The sequence below is a fragment of the Mobula birostris genome, chromosome X (genome assembly GCF_030028105.1).
Source record: "Mobula birostris isolate sMobBir1 chromosome X, sMobBir1.hap1, whole genome shotgun sequence".
NCBI lineage: Eukaryota > Metazoa > Chordata > Chondrichthyes > Myliobatiformes > Myliobatidae > Mobula > Mobula birostris.
Window position 1 is genome coordinate 48,210,267 of NC_092402.1, and position 15,506 is coordinate 48,225,772.

General features: G+C 42.6%; 1 protein-coding gene across 2 annotated transcripts in view; it reads left to right on the plus strand.

The window, feature by feature from the left end:
- Positions 1–15,506, plus strand: part of med1 (mediator complex subunit 1) — a 117,465-nt gene that overhangs the window by 57,812 nt on the left and 44,147 nt on the right. For both annotated transcript variants that reach the window (XM_072249607.1, XM_072249608.1), the window contains 4 exons: positions 5,317–5,553; positions 10,869–10,975; positions 12,167–12,245; positions 15,376–15,430. In XM_072249607.1, the coding sequence (XP_072105708.1) occupies positions 5,436–5,553; positions 10,869–10,975; positions 12,167–12,245; positions 15,376–15,430 (359 nt within the window). In that variant the 5' untranslated portion in view covers positions 5,317–5,435. The remainder of the gene's footprint in view (positions 1–5,316; positions 5,554–10,868; positions 10,976–12,166; positions 12,246–15,375; positions 15,431–15,506) is intronic.

A 15,506-nucleotide genomic window follows, 5' to 3' on the forward strand; every position in this document is an offset into this window, starting at 1 on the left:
AAGAGGCAAGCGTCTTTATTGAAATTCATCCTGAGCAGCTGGATAACAGAGGGCAGCTCACAGGGAAATCACATCATTTACCAAGTGTTTAATGGATCCCGGGCCCATGTTACTTGTAAATGAGAATCATTGATTAGTACAACATAGAAACATGCCCTTCAGCCCAGTATGTCTATGCTGACTATCATGTCTATCTATATTAGATTAGATTATGAGGACACGCAGTCCTCTTTTATTGTCATTTAGTAATGCATGCATTAAGAAATGATACAATGTTCCTCCAGAATGATATCACAGAAACACAAGACAAACCAAGACTGGAAAACTGACAAAAACCACATAATTATAACATATAGTTACAACAGTGCAAAGCAATACCGTAATTTGATAAAGAACAGACCATGGGCACGGTAAAAAAAAGACTCAGTCTCTCGAAAGTCCCATTATCTCACGCAGACGGTAGAAGGAAGAAACTCTCCCTGCCATGAGCTTCCAGCACCGCAAACTTGCCGATGCAGCACCCAGGAAGCACCCAACCACAGCCGACTCTTGAGTCCGTCCGAAAACTTCGAGCCTCCGATACCAAGCACCATCTCTGCCGAGCGCTTCGACCCTGGCCCCGGCAATAGGCAAAGCCGAGGATTTGTGGCCTTCCCCTCCGGAGATCCTCGCTCGCACAGCAGCAGCGGCAGCAAACTGGGCATTTCAGAAGTTTCTCTAGATGTTCCTCCGTGCTTCTCACATCTGTCTCCATCAAATCAGGATTGTGCACGACCCCCACTTAACAAATACAATATCATTTCGGAGCGGCCGCGTGTGCTGCGTCGCGCCGCCATCTTCTCCTCCCCTCACTTGCCTGAATTGTCTCACTACCCTTCTATGCCCTGCTCATTCTGGATCTGTCCGGATACTTCTTAAGTGTTGTTACTGTTCCTGCTTCCACCACCGCCTCTGGCAGCTCATTCCAGGTAGTAACTACTCTGTGTGTGAAAAGGTTGCCCCCAGATCCTGTTTAAACTTCGTTCCTCTTACCTTAAACATGTTCCTCTAGTTCTGGACAACCGTGCTATGGGAAACAGAGACTGGCTATCTACACTAACTGTCTTCTTCTTAAGCCCATCACCCACATTGGGGTACGGGCTGCCGAAAGCAGCTCACCTGAGTCCTCTGTCCCGGGCCAGTCTTTCAAGTTGTCCCCAGGTGTAGCCCATCGAAGATCCTTCCTCTCCCAGGGATGAGGTGCTTGGAGCTTGTGCTGGTGTTTCTGTAGCGTTGGGTATTTACTGGATGGGGTTGCTAGCCCTAAGCCCAACCTCCTCTTTTTGCAGCTGGAATTGGGACCATCCATGACGGAGTTATGCTAACTATGACTCTCTTAGTTTGACAAACCACTATCACGTTACCTGAAACACAAGAAACTCTGGAAACCCAAAGCACCACACACAAAATGCTGGAGGAACTCTGTAGGTCAGGCAGCATCTATGGAAATGATTAAATAGTTGATGTTTCGGGCCGAGACCCTTCTTCAGCACTGTTATCTCTCATCAGGACTTCAGGATCATGTTATCTCTCAGGATCATGTTATCTCTCAGCCTCCTTCGGTCCATGGAAACTTGTCTTAGCATGTCCAATTTGTCCTGATAACTCCAGTCAAGGGTAACATACCTGTAAATATTTTCTGCACCCTCTCTAGCTTAATCATATGTTTGCTATAGGGTGGCGGGGTGGTGAAACATCTCTACCAAAGGAGGTGTAAGGTGCTCCTTCCCTCCACTAGCCTGCAGGTCACCCTTGGGCGAGATGTAGCTCCCAGATCACGGTCACGTGAAGCCACGGGAACAGGTGGTGAGCTCGTATGAGCAGCCGGTGCAGATCACGAGTCCTGGTTATGCGATCACTGACGCCAGGCAGACAATCTCTGAAGAGAATCGATAACGGTTGGGGTCGCCCGTCTGGAAAGACCAAGGTCGCCCACATCATACAACACGGCACATAATGAACGAACGAACTACATAGCAGGATTGAGGGACTTGTGTTCTAGTGGACATGCATGTGTTTAGACTTGGATACAAACTTGTCCAGATTAAACTCCATCTTATATTTTTTTCTGCATATTTCCAATTGATCCACATTCACAACTTTTCCCACTATCCACAACTTCACCAATTTTCCTGCATGTGAATAGGTACCTGGTCAGAAAACTTTAGAGGATATGGGCCAAATTTGGGCAAATGGGATTCGCATAGATAGAGATATTGCCCAATATGACCATAAGATAGTCATAGTCATACTTTATTGATCCCGAGGGAAATTGGTTTTCGTTACAGTTGCACCATAAATAATAAATAGTAATAGAAATAGCAATAGTCATGGAAATAATAAATAGTAATAGAATAGTAATAGAAAATAGCAATAAATAGTTAAATAGTAATGTAAATTATGCCAGTAAATTATGAAATAAGTCCAGGACCAGCCTATTGGCTCAGGGTGTCTGACCCTCCAAGGGAGGAGTTGTAAAGTTTGATGGCCACAGGCAGGAATGACTTCCTATGATGCTCTGTGTTGCATCTCGGTGGAATGAGTCTCTGGCTGAATGTACTCCTGTGTCCACCCAGTACATTATGTAGTGGATGGGAGACATTGTCCAAGATGGCATGCAACTTGGACAGCATCTTCTTTTCAGACACCACCGTCAGAGAGTCCAGAGCCCACAACATCACTGGCCTTACGAATGAGTTTGTTGATTCTGTTGGTGTCTGCTACCCTCAGCCTGCTGCCCCAGCACACAACAGCAAACATGATAGCACTGGCCACCACAGACTCGTAGAACATCCTCAGCATCGTCCGGCAGATGTTAAAGGACCTCAGTCTCCTCAGGAAATAGAGACGGCTCTGACCCTTCTTGTAGACAGCCTCAGTGTTCTTAGACCAGTCCAGTTTATTGTCAATTCGTCTCCCCAGGTATTTGTAATGCTCCACCATATTAGCAGAATTAGGCCATTTATCCCATTGAGTTTGTTCTGCCATTCCATCATGGGCAGACTTATTGTCCTCCTCAACCACATTCTCCTGCCTTTGCCCCGTAACCTTTGAAGCCCTGATTAATCAAGAACCTATCCACCTCCGCTTTAAATATACTCAATGACTTGGCCTCCACAGCCGTCAATTAATTTCACAGATTCATTACTCTCTCGCTAAAGAAATTCCTCCTCATCTGTGTTCTAAAGGGATATCCTTGTATTCTGAGGCTGTGCCCTCTGGTCCGAGACTCCCCCACTATAGGGGACAGCCTCTCCACCACCACTTTATCTAAGCCTTTGAATATCCAATAGGTTTCAATGAGATAACCTGTTATTATTCTAAATTCCAGCTAGTACAGGCCCGGAGCCATTGAAACCTCTTCATATATTAACCCTTTCATTCCTGGAATCATTCTCGCTAACAACTTCTGGATCCTTTCCAATGCCAACAATTCTTTTCTGAGATAATGGGCCCAAAACTGCTCACAATTCACCAAGTGCCATCTGACCAATGCCTTATAAAGACTTAACATCACCCTGGGTTGCAGTCCATCTGATGCAGGTAACTTATCTGCCTTCAGAGTTTCAGCTGCAAGCACTTTCTCCTTGGCAATAGCAATTACACTCACTTCTGCTCCCTGACACCCTCAAATCTCTGGCACACTGTTTGTGTCTTCCACAGTGAATATTGACGCAAAGTACTTATTAAGTTTCTCCACCATATCTTTTAGTTCCCCCGTTGCTACCTCTCTAGCAGAATGGATGATGAGAGCTGAAGGGCTGAAGAGCTGATTTTAGGAAGGGTGTGATGAGGGAACACAAACTCATAGAGGGATCAGAAGTGAAGAGAGTGAGTAATTTCAAATTCCTGGGTGCCAATATAACTAAGAACCTAAACTGGAAGCAACATATCAATGCAGCTATAAAGAAGGGAAGACAAGGGCTATACTTCATTAGGAGTTTGAGATTTGGTTTGTCAAATAAAACTCTCAAAACCTACAAATGAACAGTAGGGAGCATTCTGATCTGCTGCATCACCGTCTGGTATAGGGAGCGGGGGTCTACTGCACAAGATCAAAATAAGTTGGAGAAATTTGTAAAATTAGTCAGCTCTATCATGGGTACCAGCCTCCATAGTATGCAAGACATCTTCAAGGAGCAGTACCTTAGGAAGGTGGCGTCCATCATTAAGGATCCCCATCACCCAGGGCATACCCTTTCACACCGTTACCATCAGGAAGGAGATACAGAAGCCTGAAGACACACACTCAGTGATTCAAGAACAGCTTCCTCCCCTCTGCCATCCGATTCCTAAATGGACATTGAACCCATGAACACTACCTCATCACTTTTTAAGCAAACAGCATTATGAAGAAACGCACGCACCCCTCATACGAACTCTTCTCCCTCCTGCCATCTGGCAAAAGGCACTGAAGCATTCGGGCTCTCACGACCAGACTATGTAACAGTTTCTTCCCCCAAGTCATCAGACTCCTCAATACCCAGAGCCTGGACTGACACCAACCTACTGCCCTCTACTGTGCCTACTGTCTTGTTTATTATTTATTGTAATGCCTGCACTGTTTTGTGCACTTTATGCAGTCCTGGGTAGGTCTGTAGTCTACTGTAGTTTTGTGTTGTTTTTTACGTAATTCAGTATAGTTTTTGTATTGTTTCATGTAGCACCATGGTCCTGAAAAACATTGCCTCGTTTTTACTGTGTACTGTACCAGCAGTTATGGTCAAAATGACAATAAAAAGTGACTTGACTTGATTTGTTATTTTGTACTACTTATTTCAACTTAAAATATTTAATGGGCAGATATATACTTAATGTACCTCAGATTTTTTTTCTTTCGAAATAAATATGATGTATTTTATTGTACTGCTGCCATAAAGTTAACAAATTTCACGACATATGCCGGTGATATTAAATCTGATTCTGATTCCATGCTGTTTCACTCAATGAAAAATCAATGAATAGTCCAGTTGTCGATCGGCAAGATTTCATGGTGTTATTTGGAAAAGTGTTTCATTACATATTTATCCTTTAAACAAATTATCTGCCACCAATTTAGCTGCTGTGTTTCTTGTATAGCAACAGAAACGACACCTTGGAAAAACTTGCGATATACTACATTTGTGACATTGATATACAATTTCCAATTGTTTATTAAGCTCCTGCAGCCCGCAGAACAGTTTTTTCAATCAGAAGGACATATATTGCAAAGGACACAGGCCAGTCTATGTCATATACTTGAAAAAACATTTCCTTGGTTTAACAAACTGTCTGCAGCTTCAGCCCCTTTTAGCACCTTTTACACCCCCGAGGATCGCCAACAGTCCTATGCCGAATTATTAGTGCGCCGGAGGTGAGGTCATAATCTGCGCCGAGCGAAGGGAGGGAAGGCGAAAATGGCGGCGATACAGGGGTTTCCCGTCTCGATGCCTTTTGGTTACGGCGGCGCCACGGAGTCCCCGGTCGGCGCACAGCAGTCGGGGGCCGTTGAGCGAAGCAAGGATGAGGCGACAGGTGAGTGCGGGGTGGGGGTCTGGGAGTACACTCGGGTTCGGAGGTCGGCGTCACATCACAATTCTCATTCCTCTTCTTCTCCATCCACGACGCCGCCTCCTCTCCCTCTCTCTTCTGTTGCCCCCCCGTCTCTTCTTTCACCCCCCTCGTCCCCAGACCCCTTCCTCTAATTCCCGCCCCACCCCCAACCTCCCTGGCCCCCTTCCCTTCACCGCCTGGTCGAAAGTGAGCACGGCAGCAGCATCTCTCTCCAATCAGCTTAAGTGAAAATGGATTGTTCGCATAAAACCAATGTAGTAATTGTTGGAGGAACTCGGGACCTGATGCAGGGTTTCAACTTGAAACATCAGCAGCTCCTTTTCCTCCACAGACGCTTCTCGGCCGCTGTGTTTCTCCAACGGGTTATTTGTTTCCCCTGATTCTAGCATCTGCACTCAGTTGGTCTCCAGCGATTGTTGGAGGTGGCCAAGTTGATCTTTGTAATCTCCTCCAGGTCAGCAGTCCTTGTATGAGGATACACAGTCCTTATGAGGAAATTTTATTTGAAGTTTCAACAATTGGTTTAATAAAATCAAATATCCTTTGATATTTTTAAACTTAATATCGCTAGCTTAGAACTGTTTAAATCTTTCTTAAAATTGTGTAGCTAATGTACTGTGTTTATGATTAATCATTGCATTTCATATTGGCCATGATCCTTCAGATTTTGTGATTGATGAATCCTATATTGTCTAATACAAATCTGTTAGGCTTGTATTAGGACAAAGTAAGAAACAAACTGAAACTGTTCCTTATTCTTCCCTTTTGAGAGCTTAAGTTTCTTCAAAGTAAGTTCCGCTTCATGTGGGAAACAAGTTGGACGCCACAGTAGTTTAGCGGTTAGCTATTACATCCCGATGTGTTGGAGTTTGGAGTTCAATACCAGTGTCCTTGTAAGGAGTTTGTATGTTCTCCCTGTGGAATGTGTGGGCTTCCTCTGGATTTCTGCTCATAGTTCAAAGACGTACCAGTTGGTAGGTTAATTAGCCATTGTAAATTGTCCTGTGATTAGGTTAGGGTTAAATCAGGGGTTGCTGGGCAGTGTGGCTCAGAAGGGCCTGTTCCGTGCTATATCTCTAAATAAATCAAATGCCATGTGTGCAGGTACACAGAACATAGTTAAACCATTGCTTGTACCTTGTTTTAGTCATAGCAGCAGAGATCTGACCTAAGAATTAGTCTTAACATAGAACATAGAATAGTACAGCACAGTACAGGCCCTTCGGCCCACAATGTTGTGCCGACCCTCAAACCCTGCCTCCCATATAAGCCCCCACCTTAAACTCCTCCATATACCTGTCTAGTAGTCTCTTAACCTTCACTCGTGTATCTGCGTCCACCACTGACTCAGGCAGTGCATTCCACGCACCAACCACTCTCTGAGTAAAAAAACTTTCCTCTAATATCTCCCTTGAACTTCCCACCCCTTACCTTAAAGCCATGTCCTCTTGTATTGAGCAGTGGTGCCCTGGGGAAGAGGCGCTGGCTAGCCACCCTATCTATTCCTCTTATTATCTTGTACACCTCTATCATGTCTCCTCTCATCCTCCTTCTCTCCAAAGAGTAAAGCCCTAGCTCCCTTAATCTCTGATCATAATCCATGCTCTCTAAACCAGACAGCATCCTGGTAAATCTCCTCTGTACCCTTTCCAATGCTTCCACATCCTTCCTAGAACTGGACACAGTACTCCAAGTGTGGCTGCTCCTGTTAATACTGCAAAAGAACAGACATTTCTTTAGTATTTATAATCCCAACACAGAATCAAAATACTGGAGGAACTCAGTGGGTCTAGCAGCATCTCTGGAGGAAAAAGGTGACGATCTGGGTTACACCTTGCACTGATACTTGCAACAGTTAGTGATGCTTGCAGGTTGTCTCCAGCATGCCATCAGATGTGTTGGTTGTTAACACAAACAATGCATTTCACTCTGTTTCGATGTACGCGTGATGATAAATTTGAATACTGAATCCTTCCAGTGTTTTATTTTGTTGTAGATTCCAACTTCAGTTTCTTGTCTTGTATCTTACTAAGGCTCAATGATGATATGTTTGCTGTTTTCAAAAATTTAATGATTTCAAGACTTGAGTGTATCATTCTTGTGCAGTTTTGAGGAACTGTTACGGTCTCAGAGGTATAGACTTTCATTATGGTGTTAAACAAGAGGAGACCCAGGGGAAAGTGATAGGCAGATGAGAAGAGGTAAGAATCCAGAGTGAGGAATAGAAGAGGGGAGGGAAAGGGAAACATTTTTTACTGGAAGGAGAAATTAATATTCATGCCATCAGATTGGAGGCTACCCAGATGGAATATAAGGTGTTGCTCCAACACCCTGGGGGTGGTCTCATCATGGCACAAGAGAAGGTCATGGACTGTCACGTTGGTATAAGAATGGGAATTGGAAAGTTCTGCTTTTGATGGGGGTGCTCGATGGAATGGTCTGCCAATTTATGACGGGTCTCACCAATGTAGAGGAAGTACTGGACACAATAGACCCCAGTAGATTAGCAGGTAAAGCAAGGATAAGTTCCAGGAGAGACGAATAGACAAGAGACTCATGAAGGGAGCAATCCCTGCAGAAAGCGGAGTGGGACGGAGGTAAAGATATGTTTAGTGGTAGGGTCCCTTTGGAGATGGCCAAAGTTGCGGAGAATAATGTGTTGGATGCGGAGATTCATGGGGTAGTAGGTGAGGACAAGAGGAACTCTATCCCTGTTGAGGTGACTTTGGAATTTGAAAGTTTAACTTAATACTATAGCACTTCATGGGGTCTGCAGCTAATGTTCAGGGCGCCAAGGGCTATTCCCCTCTGCCAGTCTGGTGCCTCTGATGCATTTGTCCTGGGAGCCATGTTACAAATAAAGTTAATCTTTTGGTAGCGTCTAGATTTTATTTTCAAAATGTCATTGTGTTCTGAGAGCACATTGTGTCAAGTTTAACTTTACTGAATGAAGTCAGAGAGGGTGTTGTCCCTTTTAGAATTTGCTTTTTATGGTGTGATGCTGTGCTGTTTTACAGCAGATGAAAATCTCGATTTTTCAGTCAAGCATAAATTGTGCAGTGTAGGATCACACAGTAGACAAGGAGCAACACTGAATTAGCTAAAGACTACACTGAGTGTATGATCAATATCATCTGATCCTAGTTCATGATTACATGCATTCTTTTCAAGTTGCAGTAGACAATGTAAGTTCTAATTTCAATGTGTCATTGTGTAACTGTTTCACAGCTCTTTTGAGCTGGTGAGCTGACTTATGGGTTTGATAATTCTCTAAGGGAAAAATGGGCAGTTTAAGCCCATATACTGTGCCATTTGGAAGAAGGAGGGGTGATCGTACAGAAGCAAAAGCTTTCTAGAGGGTTTGACAGAGTAAATGGTGCAAGCTGTTTTCCCTTGTTGAAGATTAAAAATAAGTTGGATAGCTTCAGAATAAAGGGTTGGAAATGAGGTTCAGAATCAGCCATTGTTTTGAATGGCTTCTCCCACAAAGCCAATGTGTAATCCAATTTGCTACCTCATCTTGAATGCCAAGTGACTGAACCTTATCCAACCTCCCATGCGGGACCTTGTCAAAGGCCTTATTTGTAAAAGGGGGAAGTTTAACAATAGGGAAATATTGTTGCAAAAAAGTTTTTTTCCTCTTTGAAGCAAAGGAGGATGAGAGGTGATTTAATGGATGTGTGCAAGATAAGAGGCATTAATATGAGTGGGCAGCCAGCACCTTTTTCCCAGGGTGAAAATCAGGGCGTAATTTTAAGGTGACTGTAGGAAAGTATAGTGGGGATGTTGGGTATTCCCCCCCCCCCCCCACAGAATAGTGGATGTGTGAATGTGCTGCCAGAGTGGAGATAGAGCCAAATACATTTGGAGCATTCAAGAATCTCAGGCAAGTGGATGAAAGAAAAATGGAGGCTTATGCAGGAGGGAATTATTCAATTGATCTTGGAGCAGGGTAAAAGATCAGCAGAACATTGTGGACCAAGGGCCTATATTGTGCTGTACTGTTCTATGTTCTAAATGTACAATTTGGTCCCTTTATTTAAATAAAGGTATAGTGACATTGAGAAGAGATTTGACTAGGCTAATTCCTGGAATGAGAAGGTGGTCTCGTTATGTGGCTGCAGAAATTACATCATATATTGTTTGAAGTTTAGAAGAATGAAGGATGATATTGAAACTTAATCCTGACGGAAACATTATGTGCATTTTGTGTGTGTGTTGCACAGGAAAAAGTCACTGTTTCCATTAGTGGGAGAATGTCAATGACACTTGTGGTAGTCATTTAAAATTGCTGGATGGTGGGGTGGAGATGCGTCTCTAAAGAAGATGCATAGCGCTTCTTCCCTCTGGTAGCCTGCAGGTCACGCTTGGACAAGGTGTAGCACCTGCTTAGCCCCCCCACCATCCAATCAGAGTCACATGAAGCCATGGGAGCAGGTGGTGGATGGTCGAATGAGCAGCTGGTGCATATCACAAGTCCTGGTTATGCAACCACTAATGTCAGGCAGACAACCTATGAAGAGTATTGATAATGGCAGGGGTCACCCATTTTGTAAAGTTACTGCCCAGAAGAAGGCAATGACAAACCACTTCTGTAGAAAAAATTGCCAAGAACAATCATCATGGAAAGACCATGATTGCCCACATCATAACAAACAAACAGTTTAAAACCGAGCTACATCGGAGCTCCTTCTCATTGAAGGTGACAGATGTGTGACATTTCTACCTCAGTGTTGCGGAGGCCAGATCAACTGGGGTATTTAAAGAGGAGAGCAATCTGGGTTTGATTTCCACTGCTGTCAGTAAAGAGTTTGTACATTCTTGCTGTTACTATGTGGGTTTCCTCCGAGCACGCTGGTTTCCTCCCACGTTCCAAAGTGGTATGGGCTAGTAGGTTAATTGGTCACATGGGTGTGGTTGGGCAGCAAGGGCTCATTGGGCCAGAAGGGTCTGTTACTGAACTGTATTTGAATAAATAAGAAATAAATTGAAGGCTACATGGAACTGGCACAGAAGATGAAATGAGGCCTGGGACTAATCCACCACAATCATATTGAACAATAGGGTAGACTTGAGGGACTGAGTTGCCTGATCTCCAATTTTGTGTTCTAATGAGGCTTTCTGCTCTTAATGTTTTACTGCAGTTCAAATTAACAATTATAGAACTTAGTTTTTCCAAACTTATTTCACAGCTGCAGAGACCATTGTGAAGCACACCATTCAAAACAGCCATCCTAATAAATGTGAAACTTGTTTTCTTTCCGTTTGTTTCACAGAAGCCGAGAAATTGAGTAAAATGAACTCATTGCTGGAAAAGCTGCATGCGAAGTATGGTCAGACAAGACCCTGGTCTGAGACAGCAAAACTCGTGCGTCAAGCTATGGTAAAGTTATAGAGCAGATTTAACAAGAAGCAATGTGATGATTTGATGCTTAGATCAAGGTTTGCATATCAGTCTGAAGCTGTGTGGACTGGCATATCTCATTATTACTATCAACTATGGGATCAGACCTGATTTGGTGAGGAGTGCAGAAAGGAATGTCCGGATCAGCATCAGATATAACCAAGTATAAGGTGTTAGTCCAATGCATTGGAGTACAGGAACGTAGAACAGGAAAGCTTCTCTAGCCTACGATGTTGTGCTGACCTTTTAACCTAATTTAAGATCAGTCTAACCCTTCCTTCCCACATAGCCCCCATTCTTTTTGTTATCCGTGTGCCTATCAAAGAGTCTCTTAAATGTCCCTAATGTATCTGCCCCTACCACCACCCCTGTCAGATCATTGCATGCACCTACTCTGTGTGTATGTGTTTATATTAAAAAAACATACTTTCTTCTAGACACCTTTAAAATTTTAGCATTGCCACTCTGGGGAAAAAGGTGTTGACTCTTCATTCTATCTATGTCTTTTATACATATCTATCAAGTCACCCCTCATCCTCTTTCGCTCCAAAGAGAAAAACCCGAGCTCACTCAACCTATCCTCATGAGACATGCTGTCTAATCCAGGCAGCATCCTGGTAAATCTCCTCTGAACCCTCTATAAAGCTTCTGCGTCCTTCCTATGCTGAGGGGACGAGAACTGAACTTAGTACTCCAAGTGTGGTTTAACCAGAGTTTTATAGAGCTGCAACATTACTTTGAGGCTCTTAAACTCAATCACCTGACTAATGAAGACCAACACTTGATATGCCTTCTCTGTTACTGCTCAGCCACAAAACTGGCATGCAATAGAGGGGCCAAAAATCTCAACCAGTGAATCAAACCTAAGTTCTGCAGTCCTACCATAGTAAATTCTAAATGGTGATGGACGGTTAATCAACTAATCGGAAGTGAAGTCTTTAAGAACATTTCCATGCTCGACAATAGTGACACCCAGCATACAAGTGCCAAGGCTGATCCATTCACAACTGTATTGAGCCATTGATCCATTGAAATAAATTATGAATCAAATCTTGGTGGTGGGTATTTTGATATATTTTGTGTAGTGTTGGTAAAATGGTAGTTGACCATTGATTCACATTAACCAATAAGGGTGTCACATTCTAGCTACTATATTGTCCTGTTATATAGGAGAAACGAAGTATAATGAACACAGGAGGCCACCAGCATCTTATTGCCTGTTTGGAGACCCTGCAGAAAGCACTTAAAGGTTAGTGAAACTTTTTTTTTTGGCCTGACACTGGCATCTACAAATGTGCAGGATTTATTTTCCTTAAGGTTGTGATAATCTGTGTGTGATCTCTGCAGATCAATTCTGCCCTTTCACAAATCGTGTATATAGTCTATCTGAATTGTTACCTCCATGTATCTGAGAAAAGTTTGCAAATAGTTTTAATGATTTCAAAGCTCAAAGTAAATTTATCAAAAGTATGTATATGTTACCATATGCGTTGATTGATTTTCTTGCAGGCATTACAGGGGTAGAAAAGAAATTCAGTAGAATTGATGAAAAACTATACATAAAGACTGTCAAATAACCAATGTACAAAAAATGACAAACTGTGTAAATAAAATAATGCTGTGAACATGAGTTGTGAAGAATCCTTGAAAGTGAGTCAGTAGGTTGTAGAATCAGTTCAGAGTAATAATGAATGAATTTATCCATGCTGGCTCAGAAACAAGGTGGTTGTAAGATAACTGTTCCTGAACCTGATGGTGTGGGACTGAGTGACTTGCATGGAATTTCAGAATACCAGTGTTTCCAATATGTGAAATCTGGACTAAAACTGGAGAATGAAAATCCTCTATTATCATTCAGTATTTTTCAAATTGTCAACAGTGGAATTATTTGTTTCCACAATTGGAAGAAAGCTGGTGAAAGCGTACACAAAAACATACCATATGCCTAATGTATGTGTGCACACGTGACTTTGGCAGTAAATTGGCTATTTGCTGTTGGACAAATAATGGAAATAAAAGTGTGATAGTTTCTGCCGCATCATCTGCCTATTACTCTCCACTCTGTCTCACACGCTAAGCTATGAGAATGAGAATGGTTTTAAATCCTGTGATGATTTGTATTAAGTTATGGTTTCCGGTACGGAAGTGGGCCCGTCAGCCCAACTCGTCAACTGTGTTGGCTAGTGAGCTGGTCCCATCTGCCCACATTTGGCTCATAGCCATCTAAACCTCTCCTATCCATGTACTTATTCAGATGGCTTTTTAATGCTGCTAATGTGCCTGCTTCAATCACTTTATGTCAGCTGATTACAAATAACCTCAGCAAACTGTTCTGAAAATGATCTATTGTTTGCCATGTAAAGATAGAAGAGCTGGTCTGTGATCATGTATTACCCTGGGCGGTCATTGCTGAAGTAATGTTTTCGTACAGTTCCTGCCCTTTAGCCTCCTGTACTAATTAAATCTACAACAAAAGTTAGATTAGTGCATAAACATATATCTCACATTCTCTTTCATGAGCTGCCTGAGTTTGGGGAGAGATTGGGCAGACTAGAATTTTATACCTTGGAGTGTAATAGTTAAGGAATGACCTCAGACATATATAAAATCATGGGGGGGGGTTGTGGGTGAGGATAGGTAGGGTGAATGTGGGTAATCTTTTTCCAAGGGAAATCAAAAACTAGAAAACATTGATTTAAGGTGAGAGGGGAAAGATTTAAAAAGGGGTTTGAGGGGCAATTTCTTCACACAAGGTAATCTGTATATAGAAGGAGCTGTCAGAGGAAGTGGTTGGCAGGTAAAATAATATCTTTTAAAAAAAACAGTAGGGTGGGTACATAGATAAGCAAGTTTAAGGGGAAATGTGGGAGTAAATTAAATGGCTGTCTAGGTCAACATGGATGAGCTGGCCAAAGGGCCTGTATCCATGCTGTATTAGTCTTCTAATCTATAAGACATTGAAAAGAAGACAGAACAACCCTGCCTGATTTATCTCTTGTGCAGCTCGGGGGTTATTGCAATCAATTGTAGTGACCCTCTTCTCTAAGCATGGTTGAAATCTGCTAAATACACAAACCAGCATTCAATCCTGAAGTTTTCCAGCCTTTCACTCAATGCTACACTGCCTGCAAGGTCATTTTGACAGGAATTTTATCTTTTTTTTTTGCATAACTTGGCACACTGGTACAGTTGGTCAAGCCACTGGCTAACAGCGTCAGAGACTCTGGCTCAGCCCTGACATTATGTAGAGGCAGCATGTTTTCCCTGTGATTGTATGGGTTTGATACTCTTATTTCTTCCCACAGTCCCAGATGTGTGTTGGTAGGTTAATTAGCTACTGTAAATTGCTCTTGGCACCATATAATCTGGGGTGTTGTTGAGAATGTGGGAAGAAGAATAAAAATTGGGATTAATGTAGGATTGGATTAAAGAAGTGGTTGATGATCGGCACAGAACTCCATGTGCTGTGTTTCCATGCTGTATGTCTTTGACTGACTCTCTGGCATATGCGACCTTGCATAACCTTAAATGCTCGCTCTTAAAAATACAACAGGCATTCATTGATATTTATGTACAGCCATTTGTTCTCATGTGCATATATACTGGGCAGCTCCAGTTTTATTTTAGGTCCGTGATCTTTACTACAGGAAAATCTTTGAATCTGTGTATCTGCGTTTATCAGTTCCAGACCCTTGGCACTGAACTCAGCAGCTAGCTGCCAAATCCAAAATTTATCGAAAACTTTATAACCATAACAGCAAACTTCTCATCAAGAGCCTTTTCTAAACAAAATGGGTCGCTAACATTCTTAACTGACCTTTACTGGCAATCTATTTTCAGTGGATGCAGTTTAAGAGCCACGTATATAAATTCACTCCACAGCTTGTTCTCTCCTCCCACTGCAAGATTCCCAGTCCTGTCAACCTTACTGCTTCCCTCAAACTCTGGAATTCTGTTCATTCTCCTGCTGCTCCCTCTACCTCATTGGTAGCAGAGCCTTTGAACACTTTGTCTTTTTCTCTGGAGCCGCCTCCTTAATCCGTGAAGCTCTTTTGGAAAGCCTTCTCTAAACTGATTTCTTCACTTAAGTAGATCTACAGGCATAGTCTTGGTTTATGTAACACCTTAGTTCTTCTGTGTTGTTCTGATAAGCATGGTGGGCATGCGATGTGTGGCGACACTTGCGGGCTGTCCACAGTACATCCTTGGGTGTGTTGGTTGCTAACGCAAATGACACATTTTACTCTGTTTCAATGTGCACGTAATAAATCTAAAACTAATCTCAATCTCATTTTACTTTAAAGCCCAACTATAAATTATTTTTTATACCTCAAATAGTCCTTAAATCTTCTTACTGATGCTAACTCACTGCTTTTCAGTAATGTCTTTGCCTGCAATGACGGACCGTCTAGAGTCGATTGCCAGACAAAACAGGTAAGGGCTAAATTCATATAATTTGGGTACTGTTTTTCAGCTTTTGAAAAATAAAACCGATTATTTCTATGAGTTG